Genomic DNA, 13,354 nt, shown 5'->3' with positions numbered 1-13,354 from the left:
CCTTCAGGTTTGTCGGGTGCTTCTCCTAGCACTAGCATAACCGCCTGTACCTTCAGGTTTGTCGGGTGCTTCTCCTAGCACTAGCATAACCGCCTGTACCTTCAGGTTTGTCGGGTACTTCTCCTAGCACTAGCATAACCGCTTGTACCTCCAGGTTTGTCGGGTGCTTCTCCTAGCACTAGCATAACCGCCTGTACCTTCAGGTTTGTCGGGTGCTTCTCCTAGCACTAGCATAACCGCCTGTACCTTCAGGTTTGTCGGGTACTTCTCCTAGCACTAGCATAACCGCCTGTACCTTCAGGTTTGTCGGGTGCTTCTCCTAGCACTAGCATAACCGCCTGTACCTTCAGGTTTGTCGGGTGCTTCTCCTAGCACATGCCGTCCTGGAATCCGTCTCCATAAATGTCGGGAGAGATGATAGCTATTCCAACCAGCCAGCAGATAGGAACAAGCCATTTCAGCCTGTTATAAGAAATGCGCCATTCTTGCTTAAGAGGATACGCGACGGCGAAGAACCTTTCAAACGCGATGACCATCAGTAATGTGGGGGAGACGTCGGCCGGGAACCACACTGCTTGGGGTGATTTACAAATGACGTCGGCTAGTATCGGGCTTGTGCTGTTGGAGAGTAAACTGATGAAGGTTGATTTACAAATGACGTCGGCTAGTATCGGGCTTGTGCTGTTGGAGAGTGAACTGATGAAGGTTCATTTACAAATGGCGTCGGCTAGTATCGGGCTTGTGCTGTTGGAGAGTGAACTGATGAAGGTTGATTTACAAATGACGTCGGCTAACATCGGGCTTGTGCTGTTGGAGAGTGAACTGATGAAGGTTGATTTACAAATGACGTCGGCTAGTATCGGGCTTGTGCTGTTGGGGAGTGAACTGATGAAGGTTGATTTACAAATGACGTCGGCTAGTATTGGGCTTGTGCTGTTGGAGAGTGAACTGATGAAGGTTCATTTACAAATGGCGTCGGCTAGTATCGGGCTTGTGCTGTTGGAGAGTGAACTGATGAAGGTTGATTTACAAATGGCGTCGGCTAGTATCGGGCTTGTGCTGTTGAAGAGTGAACTGATGAAGGTTGATTTACAAATGGCGTCGGCTAGTATCGGGCTTGTTCTGTTGGAGAGTGAACTGATGAAGGTTGATTTACAAATGACGTCGGCTAGTATCGGGCTTGTGCTGTTGGAGAGTGAACTGATGAAGGTTGATTTACAAACGGCGTCGGCTAGTATCGGGTTGTGCTGTTGGAGAGTGAACTGATGAAGGTCGGCGAATCCCCGAATTCGGTCTTTAACACGGTGGAAATGACAAAAACAGTCGCACTGGTGATATCCACGACGGCAAGATTAAGCAGGAGATAGTTTATGGGCGTCTGCATTGCTCTATTTCGGCGAATTAAAATGCATATCACAATGTTTCCGAGAACCGCGAAAGAGGCCAAAGAAAGGTTGACGGATGTTAATAATTTATTAATAGTTTATGGGCGTCTGCATTTGTAATCTTTGTTTGTAATCTTTGTTTATCGAGGGTAGCATATTTAACCGAATATACAGTTTTCTAACATATGGCCCTTGGTTAGTAAGCACTGTCACTGGCGGTGGTCACTGCCAGAGGGTTTATTGCGTCCCTTCGGTTCAGGTTCATGTAGTGCAGCTTGAAGAGACGGGACCTCCGGTTTATTGTCCTTATCCGAGAAGACTGGAAACACGGGGGAATAACTTCAACTCACTTGTGACACAAATTAGAACCAAGGCAGGAACGCGGAAAAATCCCCAGTTTGAGCCAGGATTCGAACCTTGGCCACAGCGGTGAGAGGCCGACGCGCTAACACACTTGGCCACCCGTGCTTCCATGCACTCGTGCTTCCATGCACCCGTGCTCTATTTCGGCGAATTAAAATGCATATCACGTTTCCGAGCACGGCGAAAGAGGCCAAAGAAAGGTTGACGGATGTCAATAGGACCATTTTGGGAGACTTATACGCCCCAACTGAAGGAGGTATACTGAACCCCACTGGAAATACGTCAATTTCGCCTTGTATTTGAATTTTGAATTGAGCAGTTACGATTGCAACAGGTTTCTAAACTACTATAACTATAACTAATAACTACCACTCGACCAATCAGCGCCAACCCTAAATCTAATAGTAATTAAGGTGGCAGGCTACAATTGTTTTAGTTCATCGTTGCGAAGATGATCACAATTGTTTGTGGTCATCTTTAATTACCCGTAGAACACTTATCTTTAGGTACTACATAGGTGTCCCACGGTTCATTTAAAAAAAAAATTTAAAGTAGGGCGTGGTCTCTACTCTGTCTTGTTCGCTGCTACAAGATTTGGCGCGCGCTACAATGATTTTCGAGGTGGCTAAACTAGGAGACATGTCGCACGCTACATGTCTTATAAGTTCGCCAGGCCTTAAATACCGATATTTACCTTATCTTTGCTGACAGGAGAGGTGGGAGGTGACTCTCCCGATGACAGGGACATGACGCTGCGGCGCGGCTTGGCAGAGGGGAAGTCGGTCTCCGAAAATGACGACATGGACGAGACACTACTAGCAGAACGGCGTATAGAGCCGGCCCTTGGAGGCGCCTGGAGATTCAACTCCTGAAACACAAAATGGATAAAACATATTGAAGGAGGTAAGTGTATTAAGAAAAGGGTGTAAGATTTCTAACTCCATGATATATGCGTCGAGAAAGAATTAAATATGGGTTATTGCATACAAAAATCGTATCAAGCGAGCCGTCAGACGGAATACTTCATCATGCACTTGGTCCTTCGAGCCGGATTAGAATGACAAAAAGATTGACTGGAAGAACGGGTAATGGGGAGTGTCAAATGGCACATCAAAATGCTATAATAAAATCATAACTATAAAAATAACTATACATACATAAATAATCATAAACTCTAGGTTCCCTTTATTAAAACGTTGACAGAATATTTTCTCAGAAATATGATACGCAAAACATCACCGAGGGTGGCTAAGAAACGCAAATGGTTATAAACAGCTTTTGACCACAAACCTGAAGATCATCTGTAAACAAATCCCTGTCTTCGAAGTCTTTCTCGTCTGTATCTTGTCCTACACATAGAGTAATATACACACCTTGTTACGTAATTTGCAATTTGTACAACAATGATAATTTCAACTGACTAATTTTACTACTTATACATTATACGTCAGGGGCGGATCCAGGATTTCAAAATGGGGGGTGGATAATGGCTACATTGACGGCTTATAACTGATCCAGTGGTTCTTGGTAGGTCACTACATAGATCTTACAATACGTAACGCTTAATTGGATTTGTCGCGTCAGCAAAGTCAAGCAGGCGAAGGAAAATGGACAGTACCTCCCGTCCCTCAGACATTTATTTTCTTCATACAAAGTGACTTTTAATTTTTTTTTACTGCAAAAAGGGGGGGGGGGGGGTGATACTCACCCAATCCACCTCCCCTGTATCCGCCCCTGTACGATGAAAGTATCTTTTGCCCTGAAAGGTAGGGTTACACGACCCGTGCAACCTCTACTTAGCAATACTCAATTTAACGTTGTCTCATATGACCTTACTAATGCTCCCTGGCTATAAACTTGTTTTATGTGTTCCCCTTCCTATATGGCTATGACACTTTTGATTAATGTGCTCCCCTTACTTGGCTATGACACTTTAGATAGGATGTTACGTACCTTTGTAGACAAGGTCGACGTCTCCTACGTCCGACTCGTACTCGGCGGCACGTTGAGGAAAAAAGAAGCTCATTCCCTTCTGGAACAGGCGCCGTGTGAGCTGGACATTCAGCGGACACACGTTGACCTCAAAATGCTCTTTCACACCGATCCCACCAACTACAACGTCAATCAGAGGGTCACGTGATCAACTACACTGATAAGCGTACGTCATATTGGCAAGATTTGTTCTATAACGCGATGGATGACGCATATTGTTCTAGAATATTCGAATAGCATGAACGCCTTACCCGGTGGCTTGACGCGACAATACAGCCTAACCATCGGCGCCCTACCGGCGCTACCGCTGACGTCGTGCGGGCCCAACACGTCCTGAAATAAAGAATTTATGACATGAACTTCCTGGTGGTTCTAGTGGGATTGCTGGTTAAGCGCGCTATGTATTAAATACATAGGTTAAAGGAGCACTCGCAACGGTGATTTAAGCGTTTGGAGGGGGTGGGGGTGCAGAGGCGTTTCTAGAGAAGAACGCAGGGTGGGGTTAAAAGCACTACAGTACGGTATGTAGTCCGGTAGCAGTTGTAATTCCGTATCATTCAGCATTTGTTTTTATCTTTTAGCCTCGAATATTGAGGATTTGAAGAATCCAAAACTAACTAAATTATACAAAACTATTAACCTTTCCTGAAACTTAAAACCAGCTTATTTCATCCAATGGTTTGTTCAGAAAGTATCTTTATTTCGAAGCGGTTTTCATAATTGTTACTAAAATGAGCGGCGTTCACTGCACAGTGAACTGACCCGCGTCACAAAAGGCGGATAAAAACAATACCTCCTTTTAGGAAAATGTTCTAATTTTAATACGAATAATTAGAAGAATAAATGTTTGCTAATGTGTATGTATCAATGTGCGCTTTCTTTTAGTTACAAAAAACTTTGTGCTTTCATTTTTAAACGGCCGGTATTTTTTTATTACAAGTGTCCTGTACCGGCCTTGTTAAAATGAAGCACATAATTTTTTTTTGCATCCTAAAGAAAGCGCACGCTGATACGCACGAGATCATATGGTGTTGTATTGAAACAACAGCTCACGCTTGACCCTCGTCTTTGCTCCCCCCCCCCTGACTGACGTTTGCATTTCCAACACGCTCTCGATTTGCATACCGCTGTGTGGCTTGAAATTGGCAACCCCCGCCAGCACGAAAACACATCCCGAGTCCCTCTTTTAAAAAAATTCCCCTGCCCCAACAAAGCGCTTCTATGTAGTCTAGTCGGTCATAGAAGTTGTCTAAAGGACGGAATTTTATCATTGACAAATATCTCTAAAATTCCACGGTTAATTATTGAATTATTGTGAAAAATGTGTTTTAATCAGTTTTGCGGAAAAAATTTCTAAAAGGTAGTGTTATTCAAAATGTTACAACTTTCTTTCTATTGAACATAGCCAAACCAAATCTGGTTTGAGTTGATTGTACACAATTGGCGGTTGTATTTGCAAAAACTCGGGTAATATAGGCTTACACGAATGCTTTTCGAACTGGCTAAACTTCGCCGTCAATTTTTAGGGTAGAAATTTTAAATATACATCTGTTTTTTTCCATTCACAAAATATTTTCCTACCTCCACAGAGGCTGTATCACCACATATCGAACTGATTTTGGCTAATCGTCAAAAAGCTAACGCTTAATTTTGCGTCAGTCTCGAATAAGTGCAAAAAATGTTATTTACTTTATAAGTTCTACTATATTAAATGAGTGCACTCTCCATACATTGAGTCATCTTTGGTTAAAAATCTAGAGCAATCGCACAAATTACTGCTTCTGTGTGATGTTTAAAATGGATGACGCGCTCAGCTTGTGATCTGTTGATAAACGCGCCTGCCGCATAGCAAAGTTAAATTCATATTTATAAATTAATTAAGGGCAAAAAGGAAGGGATTTGATATGTTATTTAGTGAGTATATTTTTATTGATTCTCAAATAAAAATTCATACCAAAATCATACAGAATTTTTGAGTGATACGGAACTATAACCGCTGCTACGGAACTACTCCAACTAAGTGCTCACAGAAAAAAAACATAAATCAATTAAATTTTAAAATAAGTAATCTTTTATGTGTATGTTATATGCATGAGTAGATTTGTACTCGTATAAGAAAAAATCATGAGCAGTGGGCCCTTGGCAAAAAAGATAGAGCAATTTTAATATGAAGTGATACGGAACTGGTCATCGTACTATTGTAATTTACTGACCACGAATCAAAGCTCAAATCGGCATCCTTAGCTCTGGTAATATGTCACTATATTGATCTAGGAACTTTTTCTATCCACATGCAAAAAATTAACCATGTTTTTAACTATCAACAAAGGCTTCAACCGGAGTCGAACCTATCCCCTTACATGAGCAGGGTGGGGTCCGGACTCCTGGGGGCCCTCCTCTAGACACGCGCATAGGATGGGGAATAGGGTGAATAGGGGGTGGGATCGGTGCCAAAAATGGCACGCAGATTATGGATTTAAACAAAAAATTTGAGTGGATTGTCGGATTCTTAAAACAAACCGGATCGCGAATCTAATGAAAATTACGTCAGATTTCGGATTCTGATTCTTGACAATGGACTAAAGTTTAAATCCTACACTAGATCCATATGGGATGATGTTTAATTTCTGTACGATTTTGTGTCAGTGATGTCACAGCAAAAAGTTTGTGGTTGTTGTGTTGTGTGTTGGTTGATTTGAGAATTCCTCGTGAGAATGTGCTGGTCACTAGAGAAATAAAATAACAGTTCTTACAAAGCACTGATTCACTGAACTATATTTGACCATCCAACCAAACTTTGCAAATGTGTATTTAAAATTCCGTGAAATTTCTTGTATTTATTAAACCCTAAAAGACATCCTATCATGAAACTAATCCAACTTTTAAATAATTTGGAAAGCAATACCTTGGCTCTAGGCCCTAACTCTAGTATCTAGTATCTCTAGTATCAAAACATATCAAACATATTCCCCAATGATAGTGTCCTTCGTTTGAATTGCCTGATATGGACATTGGATTGCCAATATTTTACTCTTAATTTATAGATAATTGCCTCGGTGATCATGGTATGACAAACTAGTACCCTGGCAACTCGGGGTACTTAGTGTTTTATTTCCCCCAGACTTCCACCTGCGACGTCGGGACATATCATCCTTCGGTTGGTGCGGATAAATCCCCCAAGTATAGCAATGTTATAACTTTATATAAAACCTAACTCATGCCTAGTGCACACTAGCAACATAACAACATAACGACATTGGCGCGCGCACTATGTTTAGCACGACATAACGACATGGGCGCGCGCACTATGTTTAGCACGACAAAACGACATAGGCGCGCGCACTATGTTTATCACGACATAACGACATAGGCGCGCGCACTATGTTTATCACGACATAACGACATAAACATATTGACATAAAAGAAATGGTTTTGATGCTGTGTAAACCTTTTGTATTCGTGGAAGTACTAACGTGACAGAATCTACCCTGTCTACACTCACGTCGTCTAGTGTCTTTAATGTAATGGCCAGTTTGCAATTTCTTTTGTCGGTTGTCAAAATTAGAGTCGCACTAGAAATAGACTCCCGTTGACGAATTATGTCGGATAAAGTCACCTAAATTTTTTTTGGAAAAACTTATATTTCGAGATTTTTATTTACTGTAAAAATATTGTGTCATCTAGAATTGTACTTCAAAGAGTAGTTAATTTAACGTCATCTGATAAAGCAAGGATTCACTAATAAAAAATTCAAAGAACTAGAAAAAAAAAACGTTCTTAAAATAAGTCTTCTACAGGTAATGATGAGCTGTTCAACTAATGAGAGGATGAGCTGTTCAACTAAAACAATTGTAGCCCGCCACCTTAATCACTATGAGATTTCGGGTGGGCGCTGATTGGTCGAGTGTTGGTGATCATTTTCTACTACCACTATGAGATTTCGGGTGGGCGCTGATTGGTCGAGTGTTGGTGATCATTTTCTACTACCACTATGAGATTTCGGGTGGGCGCTGATTGGTCGAGTGTTGGTGATCATTTTCTACTACCACTATGAGATTTCGGGTGGGCGCTGATTGGTCGAGTGTTGGTGATCATTTTCTACTACCACTATGAGATTTCGGGTGGGCGCTGATTGGTCGAGTGTTGGTGATCATTTTCTACTACCACTATGAGATTTCGGGTGGGCGCTGATTGGTCGAGTGTTGGTGATCATTTTCTACTACCACTATGAGATTTCGGGTGGGCGCTGATTGGTCGAGTGTTGGTGATCATTTTCTACTACCACTTTAGCGATAAGTTGCACTGGTGATTGTTTAATTCAAAATGCAAATACAACGTGAATTGTCGTACTTCTAGTGGGGTTCAGTGTACAATCCTTCAGTTGGGGCGTATCATGATTAAAAGTCTCCCAAAATGGTCCTATTAACATCCGTCAACCTTTCTTTGGCCTCTTTCGCGGTTCTCGGAAACATTGTGATATGCATTTTAATTCGCCGAAATAGAGCAATGCAGACGCCCATAAAACTCATCAGTTCCCTATCCAACAGCACAAGCCCGATGTTAGCCGACGTCATTTGTAAATCAACCTTCATCAGTTCACTCTCCAACAGCACAAGCCCAATACTAGCCGACGCCATTTGTAAATCAACCTTCATCAGTTCACTCTCCAACAGCACAAGCCCGATACTAGCCGACGTCATTTGTAAATCAACCTTCATCAGTTCATTCTCCAACAGCACAAGCCCGATAATAGCGACACCATTTGTAAATCAACCTTCATCAGTTCACTCTCCAACAGCACAAGCCCAATACTAGCCGACGCCATTTGTAAATCAACCTTCATCAGTTCACTCTCCAACAGCACAAGCCCGATACTAGCCGACGTCATTTGTAGATCAACCTTCATCAGTTCACTCTCCAACAGCACAAGCCCGATACTAGCCGACGTCATTTGTAAATCAACCTTCATCAGTTCACTCTCCAACGGCACAAGCCCGATACTAGCCGACGTCATTTGTAAATCAACCTTCATCAGTTCACTCTCCAACAGCACAAGCCCGATACTAGCCGACGTCATTTGTAGATCAACCTTCATCAGTTCACTCTCCAACAGCACAAGCCCGATACTAGCCGACGTCATTTGTAAATCAACCTTCATCAGTTCACTCTCCAACGGCACAAGCCCGATACTAGCCGACGTCATTTGTAAATCAACCTTCATCAGTTCACTCTCCAACGGCACAAGCCCGATACTAGCCGACGCCATTTGTAAATCAACCTTCATCAGTTCACTCTCCAACAGCACAAGCCCGATACTAGCCGACGCCATTTGTAAATCAACCTTCATCAGTTCACTCTCCAACAGCACAAGCCCGATACTAGCCGACGCCATTTGTAAATCAACCTTCATCAGTTCACTCTCCAACAGCACAAGCCCGATACTAGCCGACGCCATTTGTAAATCAACCTTCATTAGTTCACTCTCCAACAGCACAAGCCCGATACTAGCCGACGTCATTTGTAGATCAACCTTCATCAGTTCACTCTCCAACAGCACAAGCCCGATACTAGCCGACGTCATTTGTAAATCAACCTTCATCAGTTCACTCTCCAACGGCACAAGCCCGATACTAGCCGACGTCATTTGTAAATCAACCTTCATCAGTTCACTCTCCAACGGCACAAGCCCGATACTAGCCGACGCCATTTGTAAATCAACCTTCATCAGTTCACTCTCCAACAGCACAAGCCCGATACTAGCCGACGCCATTTGTAAATCAACCTTCATCAGTTCACTCTCCAACAGCACAAGCCCGATACTAGCCGACGCCATTTGTAAATCAACCTTCATCAGTTCACTCTCCAACAGCACAAGCCCGATACTAGCCGACGCCATTTGTAAATCAACCTTCATCAGTTCACTCTCCAACAGCACAAGCCCGATACTAGCCGACGCCATTTGTAAATCAACCTTCATCAGTTCACTCTCCAACGGCACAAGCCCGATACTAGCCGACGTCATTTGTAAATCAACCTTCATCAGTTCACTCTCCAACGGCACAAGCCCGATACTAGCCGACGCCATTTGTAAATCAACCTTCATCAGTTCACTCTCCAACAGCACAACCCGATGTTAGCCGACGTCTTTGTAAATCACCCCAAGCAGTGTGGTTTTCGGCCGACGTCTCCCCCACATTACTGATGGTCATCGCGTTTGAAAGGGTCTTCGCCGTCGTGTATCCTCTTAAGCAAGAATGGCGCATTTCTTATAACAGGCTGAAATGGCTTGTTCCTATCTGCTGGTTGGTTGGAATAGCTATCATCGCATCTCCCGACATTTATGGAGACGGATTCCAGGACGGCATGTGCAAGGAGAAGCACCCGACAAACCTGAAGGTACAGGCGGTTATGCTAGTGCTAGGAGAAGCACCCGACAAACCTGAAGGTACAGGCGGTTATGCTAGTGCTTCTTATCCATTTATGGAGACGGATTCTAGGACGGCATGTGCAAGGAGAAGTACCCGACAAACCTGAAGGTACAGGGGGTTATGCTAGTGCTAGGAGAAGTACCCGACAAACCTGAAGGTACAGGCGGTTATGCTAGTGCTAGGAGAAGCACCCGACAAACCTGAAGGTACAGGCGGTTATGCTAGTGCTAGGAGAAGTACCCGACAAACCTGAAGGTACAGGCGGTTATGCTAGTGCTAGGAGAAGCACCCGACAAACCTGAAGGTACAGGCGGTTTATGCTAGTGCTTCTCATCTTCTTGTTTCACGCTATTGTCATTTTCGCCCTGTATTTCAAGATTGTAAAGACATTATGGAATAAAGACGAAGAGGTCGCAGCTCACATCTCAGCTGCGGCCATCCGACTAAGGAAGGAAAGAAACAGGAGAACTGTTGCTGCAATACTTGCAATGACGACTATCTTCTTCGTAATCTTTGGCTTCAACACCTTGTGAAATTTGTTGGATCATGTTCTCGGACGACGTGTCTTTGAAAATGCCTACTCTTTCATCTACGTGGCGCTTTTTATCTTCAACTCCGCAGTGAATCCTGTTATCTATATAACATCCATTGAAAGTTTTTGCAAAGAATTCTTAAGACCCTTACGGTGCCGTGCTGCAGGCGGACAAGCCGAGAGACAAGTAGCGCCAGCAGGAAAACAGGGAGTACGCTTTCAAACGGTCAACTTGGCATTCAGACTCGTACCCAGTCGTTATTTGCTGTTGCGCGGATATCCACAGGAATCCTGAAGCGAAGACGGAAAAAAAATAACGACTGGCAGATTACAGATCCAAGATGGCGGACGAAATCGGCGAGCAAAAATGTTACGAATTTTCACAGACGAAGAAGGACCTATCCATACTGCATTTCTTGCCTGTAAAATTCCATGTGCACATGACAAGTACAGAAATAGCCTAAATACTTTTCTGGAGTTTGGAATTCGGCGTAAGATCATGTGCGAATACCGACTTCCTCGCTCTAGAGCTTCTTCTAGGGAACATAAAGACAATTTGTGCTCGAATTATATCTCTGAAAGTGTATATTTGTGATAAATACAATCCAACCAGAGCAGTATGAGTTCAAATGAGTGCCAGAACATTCAGACCTCCAAATTCATTTCATGAAATGATGTATCGAGCTCACCAGTGTCGTCCGCCGTCTTGGGTTTTACGAAATTAAAATACCGTCTAATTGAACAGGGAACCACCGAAAATAAAACTAAATGGTTTACAACGAGTGTGTGTAGGTAGGCCCTTAGACTTGTGCACAAAAAAAGTAAAAAAAACGGTCATAAAAACGCTGCTTGCAAGATATTTGAAAAATATATTTCCTGAGTTCTGCCAGACGTCAAGCGAATTCCGACCCCGAAACCGCATCCTGACCGTCATGCATCGCGCGACGTCTGGGTACGAGACTGGGAGTGGGCAAAGACTTCTCTTGAGTCAAATGCAAGAATATAACTCTTCATCTTTGTTTTAAAGGAATATGCGATGGTTATTCGCGAGGTAATAAACATTCTAAAGGTAATAACCATTTCAAAGTATGCAACTTATTCCTTAGCGACTTAAAGTGGACCTAATGACACCTTGACGACGTAAAATGGCCCTTTCTTTAATCTTTACACTCAAAGGCCACAAGAAAACAATAGCTCGACAAGAGAAACTATCACACCTTCTGCATTAAAGCTAAGGTGAAGGAGATCTTCTCTTGGCGCGAGTCGGCACAGAGTCAATTCCGCGTGAAATGTAGAATAATCAAAGACACAATTCTAACGAATTGCTTCTAACGAATTGCACAATTGAAGTGATCAATTGGAAATTGATATCAGCACACGTCCCTATAAGCTAATGAATGGTTCTTAAGTACCCTCATAGCTTGATTGGAATGTAAGCATGGGTAAAAGCCACTGAAGCGCCTAGCTGCATATATTTGTCACCCCTAAATATCATACGTAACTAAAAACTAAGGAATGGTTCTACATAGCTTGATGAGTGCCTTAATGGATGGGCCTGGTACCCTGCTCAATTGTAAACTAGACGCATGGCTGCGTGAACTCGGGATTCTCTTAAACAAAATTTCTCAAATAAAGTTTTTTATGTGTAAAAGGCAATAGTAAATTCATAAAGACGTTAGTGATGCTTTGATTGATCACTGCTAACGGTTACTGAGTTTGATTAACCTAAGCTGTTGGGGCTCCATCGCAGAGATAAGCTTACCCTCATATGATTTAAATAAAAATGAGGGCAAAACTTAACTTCAGTTTTTCCGCAATCCACAGTTACTAATGTAGCCTCCACTACATGGACGGGTACATATCTCATGTTGATTAAAGGGAAACGTCTTACATTACAACTAACACACTATTATCATCCTGTCACTAAGATAATTATTACAAAAAAATCGAATGTCCTATTAATACCCCATACTTACTACGATAACTATCCACTACTTGGGCATGAATTAACTCTGAAGTACCTTGGTCTTAAAATGAAACCTTAGTAATTTTGATAAAACTGATTTACCTAGACTTTGCTCATGTACAGTAAGTTGACAATATGCTTACAGTATGTCCTTGAAATAAATTATATTTAGTTATTATCTATAGTTTTTATTTAGTTACCATTAGACAATATTACTCAACTGGACTTGTTTGAATGTTCAACAGAAAAGAAGTAAGCTGTTGATTATAATCACACAAAAGTAAAATTGAATAGTATATATATATTGTAATGTAATGAGACAACTATGAACATAACAAACACTTTGAATGGATTTAATGCAGTAGTACAATGGCTGTTAATGGCTGTACAAATGCCGCTAATTTTTCTTTCAATATGTTGACTCGATGTAAATTTAGCTAAAAAACCATTTGCTAATGCTACTTCAAATAATTTTACATTTTAAATAATTAGTTAATGCAGTAGATAACTGGCTGCTACTACTTATATTGATATTTTTAAATGTAACTTTAAAAATAATTTGTATGAACTCTTAATCACTTAAGACTCCTTCTATGTGTACATCATTTATGGTAAAAATGCTTTAAGGTCAATGTTATAAGTTAACAATCTCTTGAATTTTACTAGTTCAGGACTCACCAATACTTCT

At 42.0% G+C, this 13,354-nt stretch overlaps 2 protein-coding genes across 3 annotated transcripts in view; both read right to left on the bottom strand.

The window, feature by feature from the left end:
• The window catches only part of LOC5513682 (protein KIAA0100), a 59,238-nt gene that overhangs the window by 5,791 nt on the left and 40,093 nt on the right, over positions 1 to 13,354 (bottom strand). The window contains exons 59-62 of the mRNA XM_048726196.1: positions 3,992 to 4,073; positions 3,702 to 3,860; positions 3,039 to 3,097; positions 2,443 to 2,616 (exon numbers count right to left, since the gene is read on the bottom strand). Of these exons, the coding sequence (XP_048582153.1) occupies positions 2,443 to 2,616; positions 3,039 to 3,097; positions 3,702 to 3,860; positions 3,992 to 4,073 (474 nt within the window). The remainder of the gene's footprint in view (positions 1 to 2,442; positions 2,617 to 3,038; positions 3,098 to 3,701; positions 3,861 to 3,991; positions 4,074 to 13,354) is intronic.
• On the bottom strand, positions 7,177 to 11,797 carry LOC125561791. Of its 2 annotated transcripts, none has more exons than XM_048726198.1 (2): positions 10,320 to 11,797; positions 7,177 to 10,130 (listed from the first exon to the last, which is right to left on the bottom strand). In XM_048726198.1, the coding sequence occupies exon 2, from the start codon at positions 9,841 to 9,843 to the stop codon at positions 8,458 to 8,460; it is 1,386 nt and encodes a 461-aa protein (XP_048582155.1). In that variant the 5' UTR covers positions 9,844 to 10,130; positions 10,320 to 11,797; the 3' UTR covers positions 7,177 to 8,457. The 2 variants fall into 2 exon arrangements, with proteins under 2 accessions (XP_048582155.1, XP_048582154.1); XM_048726197.1 differs by having other exon boundaries at positions 7,177 to 10,368; positions 10,467 to 11,797.

This window comes from Nematostella vectensis, chromosome 4 (assembly GCF_932526225.1).
Source record: "Nematostella vectensis chromosome 4, jaNemVect1.1, whole genome shotgun sequence".
Taxonomy (NCBI): domain Eukaryota; kingdom Metazoa; phylum Cnidaria; class Anthozoa; order Actiniaria; family Edwardsiidae; genus Nematostella; species Nematostella vectensis.
The sequence above is the reverse complement of the archived record's forward strand: the minus strand, read 5'-3'. Positions and strand labels throughout refer to the sequence as shown.